Source organism: Scyliorhinus canicula, chromosome 10 (assembly GCF_902713615.1).
Source record: "Scyliorhinus canicula chromosome 10, sScyCan1.1, whole genome shotgun sequence".
NCBI classification, from domain to species: domain Eukaryota; kingdom Metazoa; phylum Chordata; class Chondrichthyes; order Carcharhiniformes; family Scyliorhinidae; genus Scyliorhinus; species Scyliorhinus canicula.
In genome coordinates this window covers 142,210,771-142,223,581 of record NC_052155.1, presented here as the reverse complement: position 1 = coordinate 142,223,581, position 12,811 = coordinate 142,210,771, and the positions used below count along the sequence as shown (strand labels likewise).

The 12,811-nt window shown below is 52.2% G+C and overlaps 1 protein-coding gene across 1 annotated transcript in view; it reads left to right on the top strand.

The window, feature by feature from the left end:
• The first annotated feature begins 4,093 nt into the window (after positions 1 to 4,093).
• sdha (succinate dehydrogenase complex, subunit A, flavoprotein (Fp)) overlaps positions 4,094 to 12,811 on the top strand; it is a 142,788-nt gene continuing 134,070 nt past the window's right edge. Inside the window, exon 1 of the mRNA XM_038809810.1 lies at positions 4,094 to 4,132. Coding sequence (XP_038665738.1) covers positions 4,109 to 4,132 — 24 coding nt within the window. The 5' untranslated portion in view covers positions 4,094 to 4,108. The remainder of the gene's footprint in view (positions 4,133 to 12,811) is intronic.

Sequence of the window (12,811 nt, the reverse complement as noted above, 5' to 3'; positions counted from 1 at the left end):
CGCACGCAGAAGCAGATGGGTAGGCTTGATGAGAGGAGAAGAGTGCAAGGGGTGAGATGGCATCGGTGGAGGAGTGTGTGTCAGGAATGCAGAAAGAACAGACATAGGAAAGCCAGTGAGAAGAAGTTATTAGTAATTAAAACATTGTATTGTATAATTTAATTAGTTATCTCTTCAATTGTTTCTTTGTTTACTAGTTGAGTATTAAGTAAAAAGAACTCACATAAATAAACTTAGTTTATCTCTCCAAGAAGACAATTTCAACAACTCGGCTGGTTCAAAAGAAGAATATATTTTATTATGCAAAGTGATGTAACATAGTGATGTAACTGGACTCCAGCCACATAGGCATCCCGGATGGCGAGTTCCATGTGTTGTGAGTTCGTGACGGCCTTGCAGTTTCGCGCAAGTACTTTCAGGTCACGTAGGTACTCCTCCAGCGATTCCCCGGGCGTTGGCGGCGGGTGGTGAGGAGATATCACGCAAACACTTTGTTCAGCAGCCTCATGTATTGCTGCTTCAGGATTGCGACCACGTCTGCGTACATGGTCGCTTCCTCGATTTGCTCGGAGATTTGGTGGCTCAACCGGGCGCTTTGGAGGCTAAGCTTCTGTTCGTCGGTGACGGAGGGCGAGGAGGAGGCGACGAGGTAGGCCTCAAAACAGCGGAGCCAGTGCGAAAAAAACCTTTTGGCTTCAGCGGCCTGTGGGTCGAATTCCAGTCGGCCAGGTTTGAGGGCTGCTTCCATCGCGATGTTGTAGCTGATTAAATTGATTTGACCATCGATTCACATGAGACGGTGAGTTGAAGTGAACTGTGGCTTTAATCAGCTAGAACTGTGCCTGCCTGCAACTGCTCTGCACTGAGAGCCGCCTGCAGGGCAGCAGCTCTATATACCTCCCCCAAGGGGGCGGAGCCAGGGGCAGAGTCCACAAGGGCACCAACATGATACAATGCGGTGTAATACAATACAATGGTCCATAGGTGGAGCCCACAGGGGCAACAACATGCAATAGAGTGGAGAATGGCTGCCGTAATACATTCACCACATTCACCACAGGCTGGAAAAAATAACAAATAGAAGGGACGGCGAGATACAAAGAGCAGCAGAAGGGAGGGAAAAGCGGAGGAGCGGCAGGCGCACAGGCAGGCGGCCCCACGAGATGGGACAGAGGTTCTGGCGAACCTGGGATTGGAAAAGTTGGCAAACCAAACAGCAGAGCAGGAACAGGACACAGCGACTATCATCCCCCTCCGCACAGGGGGAAGAATGGAGAAGCGTGCTAAAAAGGGAGCTAAACGCTATAAAGGAGGTGATTAGAACGGAGCTCCACATGATGATGAAGGAGATGCTGCCGGAGACGACAGACAAAATGCAGCGGACCTATCAAAGGACTGAAAATGAAGGTGGAGGTGCAGGAGAAAACGATCCTGGAGTTGGAGAAGGTCGCCTCGGGCCAGAGCGACAGGACGGTAGCTCTGGAAACCAAGGTGAGAAGGTTGGTAATGTCCCAGGGGAGCCTAAGAGGGAAAGTGGAAGCCCAGGAAAACAGATCCAGACAGCAGAACGTCAGAATAGTGGGTCTGCCAGAGGGGATAGAGAGCAGAGACCCAACAGGCTACATTGCCCAAACACTGGGAAGGAAGGGAAGGATTTCCAAACCCCCTAGAAATAGACAAGGCGCACAGGTCGCTTTGTACCACGCCCAATGCTGGGGAGCAGCCCAGAGCGATTATCGCGAAGCTGTACCGGTTCCAGGACCGGGAAAAAAATCTTAAGGTGGGCCCGGCAGACAAAATCGTGCACATGGGAAGGGAAGAATAGAAGGGTACCAGGACATTGGGGCGGAGCTGGCCAAAAGAAGGGCTGAGTTCAACAGAGCAAAATCAGCACTCTACAAAAATAGGGTGCGATTTGGGATGTTGTTCCCGGCCAGACTCTTGGCAACGTTCAAGGGAAAGGTATTGTATTTTAACACCACAGCGGAGGCTGATGAGTTTGTTAAATCAAACAAATTGCGGGAGGAACAGCTGCAACAGCAATTAAAGCCATGGGGGTGGAAAAGAAAGGAAGAATCAAAACAAAGAACTGAGGACAGACTGCAAACAGAGGGCGCGATTTTCCGCTCCCCACGCCGGGTGGGAGAATCGCGGGAGGGCCCCCCGAAAAATTTTACAACCCCGGTGCCCCCCGTGATTTCTCCCACCCCCGCTTGGAAGAATCGCCGCTCGCCGTTTTTCACGGCGACCGCCGATTCTCCGACCCGGATGGGCCGAGCGGCCTGCCATTCGTGACCGTTTCACGAAGGCGGCAACCACACCAGGTCACTGCCATCGTGGAAACGGCGAGATATGCCTGTTTTGGGGCTTGTAGGGGGGCATGGTGGGGAATGAGGACCACGACTGTGCTCGGGAGGGGACAGGCCCGCGATCGGTGCCCACTGATTGTCGGGCCGGCGTCTCAATCGGACGCACTATTTCCCCTCCACCGCCCCGCAAGATCAAGCCGCCACATCTTGCGGGGCGGCTCAGGGGAAAGACGGCCACCGCGCATGCGCGGGTTCGAGCTGTCAGCCGTCATCTGTGCATGCGCAGGTTGGAGCTGGCCAACCTGCGCATGCGCGACTGACATCACATAGGCGCTGCCGTTGCGTCATTCTCGGCGCGCCGCCTTGACGCAAGCGTCAAAGCCCGATGGCCGAGAATAACGGAGCGCCGCTCCTAGCCCCCCCGGGTGGGGGTGAATTCGGTGAGAGGAGCGGGCTCCGAGGCCATCGTGAAACTCGGCCGAGTTCACAACGGCCTTCACGATTTTTCCCGGGAGTGGAGAATCGCGCCCAGAGACTATAAGATCATGAACTGCGCGCATTTGTTTTGCGTTTTGTTCTGTGTTGCCTCGTTTCAGGGCTTGTTTCTTCTCTCAATGCAATGGGGGGAGCGGAGCACGAGAATCGAGGGTGAGAAAAGCAGACCAGGAGGGCGCGACGTGGGCTGATAGGAAGAAGGTAAAGAATTGGGCGGGGAGCCACTGTGCTAGACTCCTTAATGCAGACTTAAGTAGGTGCTATTCAGGGTCAAACTAATATTTCAAGTTATTCCTGGTATAATCCACATCTACAAAGAAAGTTTTATCTACTTACCACTCAGAAGCTTCGATCCTGGATCCTGCTTTACTGAGGTAATAGTATAGAAGACTTTTGATATTTTGTAATAACCACTATTTCAGGTTAGAGTAAATTTTTAGTTTACTTTATTTATTTCAAAAGATAAAATTACTGTTTTACAATAAGTAAAAAGATCTTGCTTCTGGATTCCTATCAACTTGACCAGACCTTTGTGGCCCCCTTGACAATCTCTCTTCCACTTGGTGTTCTCAGTAGTCGTAGTTCGCTGTTCAGCCTCTGAGTCCGGCTGTTCCCATGTACCGAAGTAGCTGCAGAGAGCTCCTGCTGGCAACTAGCGATTCAGGGTTTTTATACTTTTTAATTACCCTTCTAGAGACCTCTCTGAAGGTAATATCTTCTGCTTATCCATGTATGCATTTTGTCCGTTTGTTAACATCATCACGGCTTGATGTTTAAATCTGCTAAAGCGTAAGTACACCTCTTGTTAATGTGGTGTCAACGTAAGGGCGCTATGGTGTTACATGAGCTTGGCTTGTCTGAACACTGGCATGGAAGCTTCAGGCTGATTACTGTGCTGTATTTCAGCCTTTTAATCCTTTATCATTTTGAAGCATTTTATTGCATTTGCGTTTATAGAATCTTTTTCCATTTCTCCTCCTTCGCTTTTTCTCATGTTCCTTTGGGTTATCATCAGATCCATGTTTCAAATTACATTCTTCCCATTATCTTTTACAGACCTCAGGGGAGAGCAGCGACCGCGGCCATTTTGGACGGCCCCCTAACAAGGGGAAACCCCGGAGTGCAGGGGCGCGTCCACCAGGCAAGTTTGGGTGATCACGCAGGACTGGGGGGGGGGGTCAGAAACCCCCCACCAAGATTGTTACCTGGAATGTAAGGGGACTCAACAGCCCAGTGAAAAGATTGAGTCTTCGCCCACTGAAGAAGCCGAAAAGCAGACATAGTCTACCTCCAAGAGGGAACACATGAGGGAGAAGGTCCGACTGCTGGTAAGAAGGGCTGGGTGGGACAGATGTATGATTCGTGGTACGGGACGAGGGCTAGGAGGTATATAGCCTACAAGGCAAGCAGAGAAAAGGAAGAGAGGGTGGCCAGGCAACAACTGGTGGACTCCATTCTGAGATCCCAACCGTAGAGCTGCTGGCGGAGAGGAAAAAGCTGCAAATGGACTTGAACCTGCTATCCACTAGGAAATCAGTGTAACAACTCTGCCAGACACGTGGGATCTTCTATGAACACAGAGACAATGCTGGCCGTGTATTGGCTCACCAGCTGACAAAGCAGACAGCCACGCGGGAACTAGCACAGGTAAAGGATAGCAGAGGCAGACTGGTAATAGAACAAAAGGAGGTCAATCGGACATATGAGATCATGTACGCCTCTGAGCCCCTCAACGGGGATACAGGAATGAAACAGTTCTGAGACGGATTGGAACTACCAGTGGTGGGGGAAGACAGACGGGTGAGCTGGAAGCACCAATAGGTCATGGAGAACATTAGCTCCATGCAGGCAGGGAAGGCACCGAGACCTGACGGGCACCCGGCGGACTTCTACAAAATGTTTGCACCAGTCCTGGCCCCACACCTAAGGGATATGTTCACGGACTCACTGGCAAGGGGCACCCTGCCCTCCCAACGCTAGCACAGGCCACAATTTAACTGATACCCAAAAAAATAAAGACCTGACGGAATGTGGATCATACAGACCCATTTCACTGCTGAATCTGGACATGAAAATACTTGCAAAGGTCCTGGCCAAAAGGCTAGAGGGCTGCGTACCAGAGGTGGTCGCAGAGGACCAAACAGGCTTCGTCATAGAATTATCATAGAATTTACAGTGCAGAAGGAGGTCATTCGGCCCCTCGAGTCTACACCGGCTCCTGGAAAGAGCACCCTGCCCAAGATTAACACCTCCACCCTATCCCCAAAACCCAGAAACCCCACCCAACACTAAGAGCAATTTTGGACACTAAGGGCAATTTATCATGTCCAATCCGCCTAACCTCCACATCTTTGGACTGTGGGAGGAAACCGGAGCACCTGGAGGAAACTCACGCACACACGGGGAGGATGTGCAGACTCCGCACAGACAGTGACGCAAGCCGTAATCGAACCTGGGACCCTGGAGCTGTGAAGCGATTGTGCTATCCACAATGCTACCGTGCTGTCCAAGGGTAGGCAGCTCACAGCGAGCATCAGGCGACTGCTGAATGTAATATGACCCCCCCCCCCCCCCACCCTATCCCCATAACCCAGAAACCCCACCCAACACTAAGGGCAATTTTGGACACTAAGGGCAATTTATCATGTCCAATCCACCTAACCTGCACATCTTTGGACTGTGGGAGGAAACCGGAGCACCCGGAGGAAACCCACGCACACACGGGGAGGATGTGCAGACTCCGCACAGACAGTGACCCAAGCCGTAATCGAACCTGGGACCCTGGAGCTGTGAAGCGATTGTGCTATCCACAATGCTACCGTGCTGCCCAAGGGTAGGCAGCTCACAGCGAGCATCAGGCGACTGCTGAATGTAATATGACCTCCCCCCCCCCCCCCCCCCCCCAAACCAGGGAGAGAATACCAGAGGTGATCATCTCCCTGAACACAGTAAAGGCCTTCAACAGAGTCAAATGGAAGGACCTCCTCGAGGTACTGGAACGGTTTGGGCTAGGAGCGGGGTTCACCGCCTGGGTGAGGCTCATGTACAACACTCCCAAAGTGAGCATCCAAAATAACACCAGCAGCTCTGAATACTTCCAGCTACAGAGAGGGTCAAGACAGGGCAGCCACCTGTTCCCACTCTTGTTCACGATTGAACCCCTGGCGATAGCCCTGCGGGACGCAAAACGCTGGAAGGGCATCCAGAGAGGACACAGAGAGCACAGAGTCTCACTCTATGCACATGACCTGCTCTTCTATGTCTCGAAGCTACAGGAGGGACTGAAGGAAATACTGCAAATACTGAAAGAGTTTGGAACATTTTTGGACTACAAAATTAAACCTGGGCAAAAGTGAGTGTGATACCCTCAATTACAACTCGAGAGAGAAGATTGGTAATACAAAGGCTTTAATTAGCAGAGAATCAGACAGCTACCAAGAAGTGTGCAGTGCATTACCTTATATATGGCTCCCTGGGGGGTGGAGCCGGAGGCTGAGTCCCCCAGGGTTCCAAACCCGGTCTTAAAGGGATATTTACGTTAAAGATGCAGTACGAGACAATAAACTCAATGTGACTAAGGGGAAGAGTAGACAGGGAAGAGATGATGAACGCAAAGGGACAGGTGGTCTGAGGTGCATTTGTTTTAATGCGAGAAGTGTAGCAGGTAAGGCAGATGAACTTAGGGCTTGGATCAGTACTTGGGAATATGATGTTATTGGTATTACTGAGACTTGGTTGAGGGAAGGGCAGGACTGGCAACTGAATATCCCAGGGTATAGATGCTCCAGGAGGGATAGAGAGGGAGGTAGAAGGTGGGGAGGAGTTGCATTACTCGTCAGAGATGATATCACAGCTGTGATTAAGGAGGGCACGATCGAGGATTCGAGCACTGAGGCAATATGGGTGGAGCTGAGAAATAGGAAGGGTGCAGTAACATTGTTGGGACTTTACTACAGGCCTCCCAAAAGCGAGCATGAAGAAGAGGTACAAATATGCAGATAGATTATAGAAAAATGTATGACGGGTGAAATTGTGAGACTTCCTGAAAAAGGAAGCATACATAGGATAGAGGCAACTTAAAACTGATGAAGCTTTGGAGGAATATCGGGAAAGTAGGACGAATCTCAAACACACAATAAAGAGGGCTAAAAGGGGTCATGAAATATCTTTGGCTAACAGGGTTAAGGAAAATCCCAAAGCATTTTATTCGTATGTAAGGAGCAAGAGGGTAACTAGAGAAAGGATTGGCCCACTCAAAGACAAAAGAGGGAATTTATGCGTGGAGTCAGAGGAAATGGGTGAGATTCTTAATGAGTACTTTGCATCGGTATTCACAAAGGAGAGGGACAAGACAGATGTTGAGGCTAGGGATGGATGTTTAAATACCCTAGGTCAAGTTGTCATACGGAAGGGGGAAGTTTTGGGTATTCTAAAAGACATTAAGGTGGACAAGTCCCCAGGACCGGATGGGATCTATCCCAGGTTACTGAGGGAAGCGAGAGTTGAAATAGCTGGGGCCTTAACAGACATCTTTGCAGCATCCTTGAGCGCGGGTGAGGTCCCGGAGGATTGGAGAATTGCTAATGTTGTCCCTTTGTTTAAGAAGGGTAGCAGGGATAATCCAGGGAATTATAGACCTGTGAGCTTGACGTCAGTGGTAGGCAAACTGTTGGAGAAGATACTGAGGGATAGGATCTATTCACATCTGGAAGAAAATAGACTTATCAGTGATAGGCAGCATGGTTTTGTGCAGGGAAGGTCATGTTTTACAAACCTAATAGAATTCTTTGAGGAAGTGACAAAGTTAATTGATGAGGGAAGGGCTGTAGATGTCATATACATGGACTTTAGTAAGGCGTTTGATAAGGTTTCCCATGTCAGGTTGATGGAAAAAGTGAAGTCGTATGGGGTTCACGGTGTACTAGCTGGATGGATAAAGAACTGGCTGGGCAACAGGAGCCAGAGAGTAGTGGTGGAAGGGAGTGTCTCAAAATGGAGAAGGGTGACTAGTGGTGCTCCACAGGGATCCGTGCTCGGACCACTGCTGTTTGTGATCTACATAAATGACCTGGAGGAAGGTATAGGTCGTCTGATTAGCAAGTTTGCAGATTATACTAAGATTGGTGGATTTGCAGATAGCGAGGAGGACTGTCAGAGAATACAACAAAATATAGATAGATTGGAGAGTTGGGCAGAGAAATGGCAGATGGAGTTCAATCCAGGCAAATGCGAGTTGGCAGGTCATGTTACAGTTGTATAGGACTTTGGTTCGGCCACATTTGGAATACTGCGTGCAGTTCTGGTCGCCACATTACCAGAAGGTGGTGGGTGCCTGGAACGCTTTACCAGCGGAGGTGGTAGAGGTGGGCACGATAGCATAATTTAAGAGGCATCTAGACAGGTATATGAACGGGTGGGAACAGAGGGAAGTAGACCTTGGAAAATAGGAGACAGGTTTACATAAAGGATCTGGATCGGCACAGGCTAGGAGGGCCAAAGGGCCTGTTCCTGTGCTGTAATTTTCTTTGTTCTTTGTTCATTCACCCCCTGTTTTAAAAGAAAACACAGAGTCCATCGGGGGTGAAGTGGAATTACATGTCCAGTCTTTTGGGTGGTCTGATTGTCCTTGTTGACCTTCTCAGCTCCGGTGCGGCGGACATAGGCGTCTTCAGTGGGAGTATATCCTGGAGCACGGTGGTCTGAACATTTGCCCGAATTGGAGCAGGGGGGGTATCCGGGGTGACTAGGGTGATTGGTGCCGGCGGGGGGGGAGCGTTGGTGGAGAGGGGGGTTATCAGTGGGAGAGCCAGCGGGTGCAAGCTCTTGCAGGGAAACTGTGTCTTGCCTTCTGTCAAGGTGCTCGACGTAGGCGTATTGGGGGTTTGCATGCAGCAGCTGGACCCTCTCGACTAGAGGGTCCATCTTATGGCTCCTCGCGTGCCTCCGGAGTAGAACTGGTCCCGGAGTCGTCAGCCAACGTGGAAGCGAGACCCCAGAGGTGGACTTCCTGGGGAAGACAAACAAGCGATTGTGGGGAATCTCGTTCATGGCCGTGCAGAGGAGCGACCTAATGGAGTGGAGGGCATCGGGTACAACCTCCTGCCAGCGGGTGGTTGGGAGACTTCTTGACCGCAGGGCTAGAAGGACAGCCTTTCAAACTGTCGCGTTCTCCCTCTCCACCTGCCCGTTTCCCCGTGGGTTATAGCTGGTCGTTCTGCTCGAGGCGATGCTCTTGTTGAGCAGATACTGACGCAGCTCATCACTCATGAACAATGTACCCCGGTCGCTGTGGATATAGGCGGGGAAACCAAACAGGGTGAAGATGCTGTGTAGTGCCTTGATTACGGTGGCCGAGGTTATATCGGGGCAGGGGACGGTGAATGGGAAGCAGGAGAATTCGTCGATGACAGTGAGGAAATAGATGTTGTGGTTGGTGGACGGGAGGGGCCCAGTCGCTTAGTCGCTCAAAGGGCCCAGAGGCTTTCACCAGGCGAGCCTTGTCTGGTCGGTAGAAGTGCGGTTTGCATTCCGCACAGATCTGGCAAGCCTTGGTCACGGCCTTGACCTCCTCGGTGGAGGAAGGTAGATTGCGGGAAATGAGCAAGCTGTATGACCCCCGGGTGACAGAGGTCAGCGTGGATGGCCCGTAGACGGTCTTTCTGCACGTTGGCGCACATGCCGTGGGATAGGACACCTGGGGACTCATTTGAGCTTCCCCGGACGATATGTAATATCGTACGCGTAGGTGGAGAGTTCGATCCTCCACCTCAAAATTTTATCATTTGTTATTTTGCCCCGTTGTGCGTAATCAAACATAAAGGCTACTGATCGTTGGTTAGTGACGAGGGTGAACCTCCTACCGGCGAGGTAGTGCCTCCAGTGCTGCACGGCCTCCACAATGGCTTGTGCCTCCTTCTCGACTGCAGAGTGCCGAATTTCCGAGGCGGTGAGGGTTCGGGAGAAAAATGCTACTGGCCTGCCTGGTTGAGGGTAGGCAGCCAGGGCGACGTCTGATGCATCGCTTTCTACCTGGAAGAGGATGGTTTAGTCCACGGCGTGCATGGTGGCCTTGATGATATCGGCCTTGATACAACTGAAGGCTGACTGGGCCTCAGCCATCAGGGGAAAAACCGTGGTCTTAATGAATGGTCGGGCTTTGTCCACATATCTAGGGACCCACTGGGCGTAATAGGAAAAGAGCCCCAAGCACCGTTTGAGTGCCCTGAGGCTACGGGGAAGGGGAAGTTCCTTTAGGGGGGCGCATGCGGTTGGGGTCTGGACCAAGGACCCCGTTTTCCACGATGTAGCCGAGGATGGCTAGTCGCGTTCTGTGGAAAACGCTTTCTCTTTCCTGTAGGTCAGATTGAGGGCCCGGGCGGTCTGGTGGAACTTTTTCAGGTTTGCGTCGTGGTCCTGCTGGTCATGGCCGCAGATGGTGACATTGTCCAAGTACGGGTAAGTAGCCCGTAAGCCGTACTGGTCCATTTGTTCCATTGCCCTTTGGAAAACGGAGACCCCATTTGTGACGCCAAAAGGGACCCTGAGGAAGTGAAAAAGCCGACCGGCTTCTTCGAAGGCCGTGTAGGGGCGGTCCTCCGGGCGGGTAGGGAGCTGATGGTAGGGGCGGTCCTCCGGGCGGGTAGGGAGCTGATGGTAGGGGCGGTCCTCCGGGCGGGTAGGGAGCTGATGGTAGGGGCGGTCCTCCGGGCGGGTAGGGAGCTGATGGTAGGCGGATTTTAGGTCAACCGTGGAGAATACCCGGTACTGGGCGATCTGGTTAACCATTTCTGCTATGAGGGGAAGCGGGTACGCATCGAGTTGCGTAAAACGGTTTATGGTCTGACTATAGTCCACCACCATCCGTGTCTTTTCCCCAGACCGGATTACCAATACTTGTGCTCTCCAGGGGCTGTTGCTAGCCTCTATGACCCCTTCTTTCAGCAACCACTGAACCTCTGACTTGATAAAAGTCAAATCTTGTGCACTGTACCGCCGACTCCTGGTGGCGACAGGCTGACAGTCGGGGGTGAGGTTCGCGAAGAGGGGGTTGGTGCAACTTTTTTGCCAGGCTGCATACCGTGAGTGGGGGCAGGGATCCGCCGAACTTCAGTGTCAGGCTTCGGTGGCTGCACTGAAAGTCCAGACCGAGCAGCAGGGGGGTGCAGAGGTGAGGGAGGATATACAGTTTGAAACGGGCGTATTCGGCACCCTGGATCGCGACACAATACCTCGTGATTTCAACCGAGTGGGACCCGGACGCGACGGCGATAGTTTGGGAGGAGGGATAGGTGTGCAAGGAGCAGCGCCTTACCGCTTCTGGGTGAATAAAGCTCTCCGTGCTCCCGGAGTCGAAGAGGCAGGGGGTGTCATGCCAGTTGATTTGGACCTGCATCATGGAGTTCCGTAGGTGTTTCGGCCGTGATTGATCGAGGGTGATGGCTCCCAGTTGCGGGTAGTCAGAGTCCTCAGCTGAGTCGGACTCACAAAATGGCCGCTGCCGTCGGTTGCACATGTCGGATTTTGAAGATGGCCACCGCCAAGATGGTTGCCCCCATGACTCGCGCGAGGCCGATGACGCGTCAGAAAGGGGCGTGTCCGGCCAGCGCGCAGCTGCGTTGCGGGTAGTGAGCCTGGGAGCTCGATTTTTGGGCCCGGTGAGACTTTTGTTTCTGAACCTTGGGCCCAGCTAGGCAGACCTTTGCGAAAGGCCCCTTCTTTCCGCAGTTGTTGCAGATAGCGGAGCGGGCTGGGCAACGCTGATGTGGGTGCTGGCCTTGCCCACAGAAATAGCATGGTGTGCCCCCGGTGTGAGTGGGTCACCGCGCGGCGCAGGCCTGTAGCGTGGCAGAGTCTGGAGGGGACCGAGAGGTGCTCACAAGGTCCGCGGAGTAGGTGCGGAGATTATGGTGGCCACTTCCAGAGAGGAGGTGAGCGTTACCGTGCCTTAGAGGTCTTTTGCTCCGTCTTTGAGGAGTCGCTGCCTGCTGTATGTGGATCGTATACCGGACACGAATGCATCTCGGATGTACAAGTTCATATGGACTGCTGCCGTCACCTCCTTGTGGTCGCTGTTCCTAGCGAGCGCGGTGAGTCTTTCCATGTACTCGTCTAACGTTTCCCCAGAGCGCTGCCGGCAGGTCGAGAGAAAATGCCGGGCGTGTACCTCGTTTATTGGCTTAACGAAGCGCTTCTGTAGGATTTTGACCGCCGCCTCGTACGTGGTGGCCTTTTCGATCACGGAGGAGAGTCTGTGGCCCACCCGGCCGTGTACATAGAACATAGAACAGTACAGCACAGAACAGGCCCTTCGGCCCTCAATGTTGTGCCGAGCCATGATCACCCTACTCAAACCCACGTATCCACCCTATACCCATAACCCAACAACCCCCCCCCCCCTTAACCTTACTTTTATTAGGACACTACGGGCAATTTAGCATGGCCAATCCACCTAACCCGCACATCTTTGGACTGTGGGAGGAAACCGGAGTGCCCGGAGGAAACCCACGCACACAGGGGGAGGACGTGCAGACTCCACACAGACAGTGACCCAGCCGGGAATCGAACCTGGGACCCTGGAGCTGTGAAGCATTTATGCTAACCACCATGCTACCCTGCTGCCCCTGCTGTGTAGTATGCTCAGCTTGCGTGGTCCGTCGACTGGAGTGTCTGAGGAGTTCAGGTAGGCCTCAAAACACCAAAGCCAGTATTTAAAAATTTCTGCGGTCTCCGGCGACTGAGCGTCCAAGTTGAGCTTCTCCAGCTTTAGACCGCTGTCCATCTTGAAGTAATCTGCTAATTCAATTGAGATACCCTCAATTACAACTCGAGAGAGATGATTGGTAATACAAAGGCTTTAATTAGCAGAGAACTAGACAGCTACCGAGAAGTGGAGTCCCCCAGGGTTCCAAACCCGGTCTTAAAGGGATCATTACATTAAAGGTGCAGTAATCATTTATCACAGTGAGGTATTCCCAGTGAACCCAAATGGGGAGGGGCAAAGCTGGAGG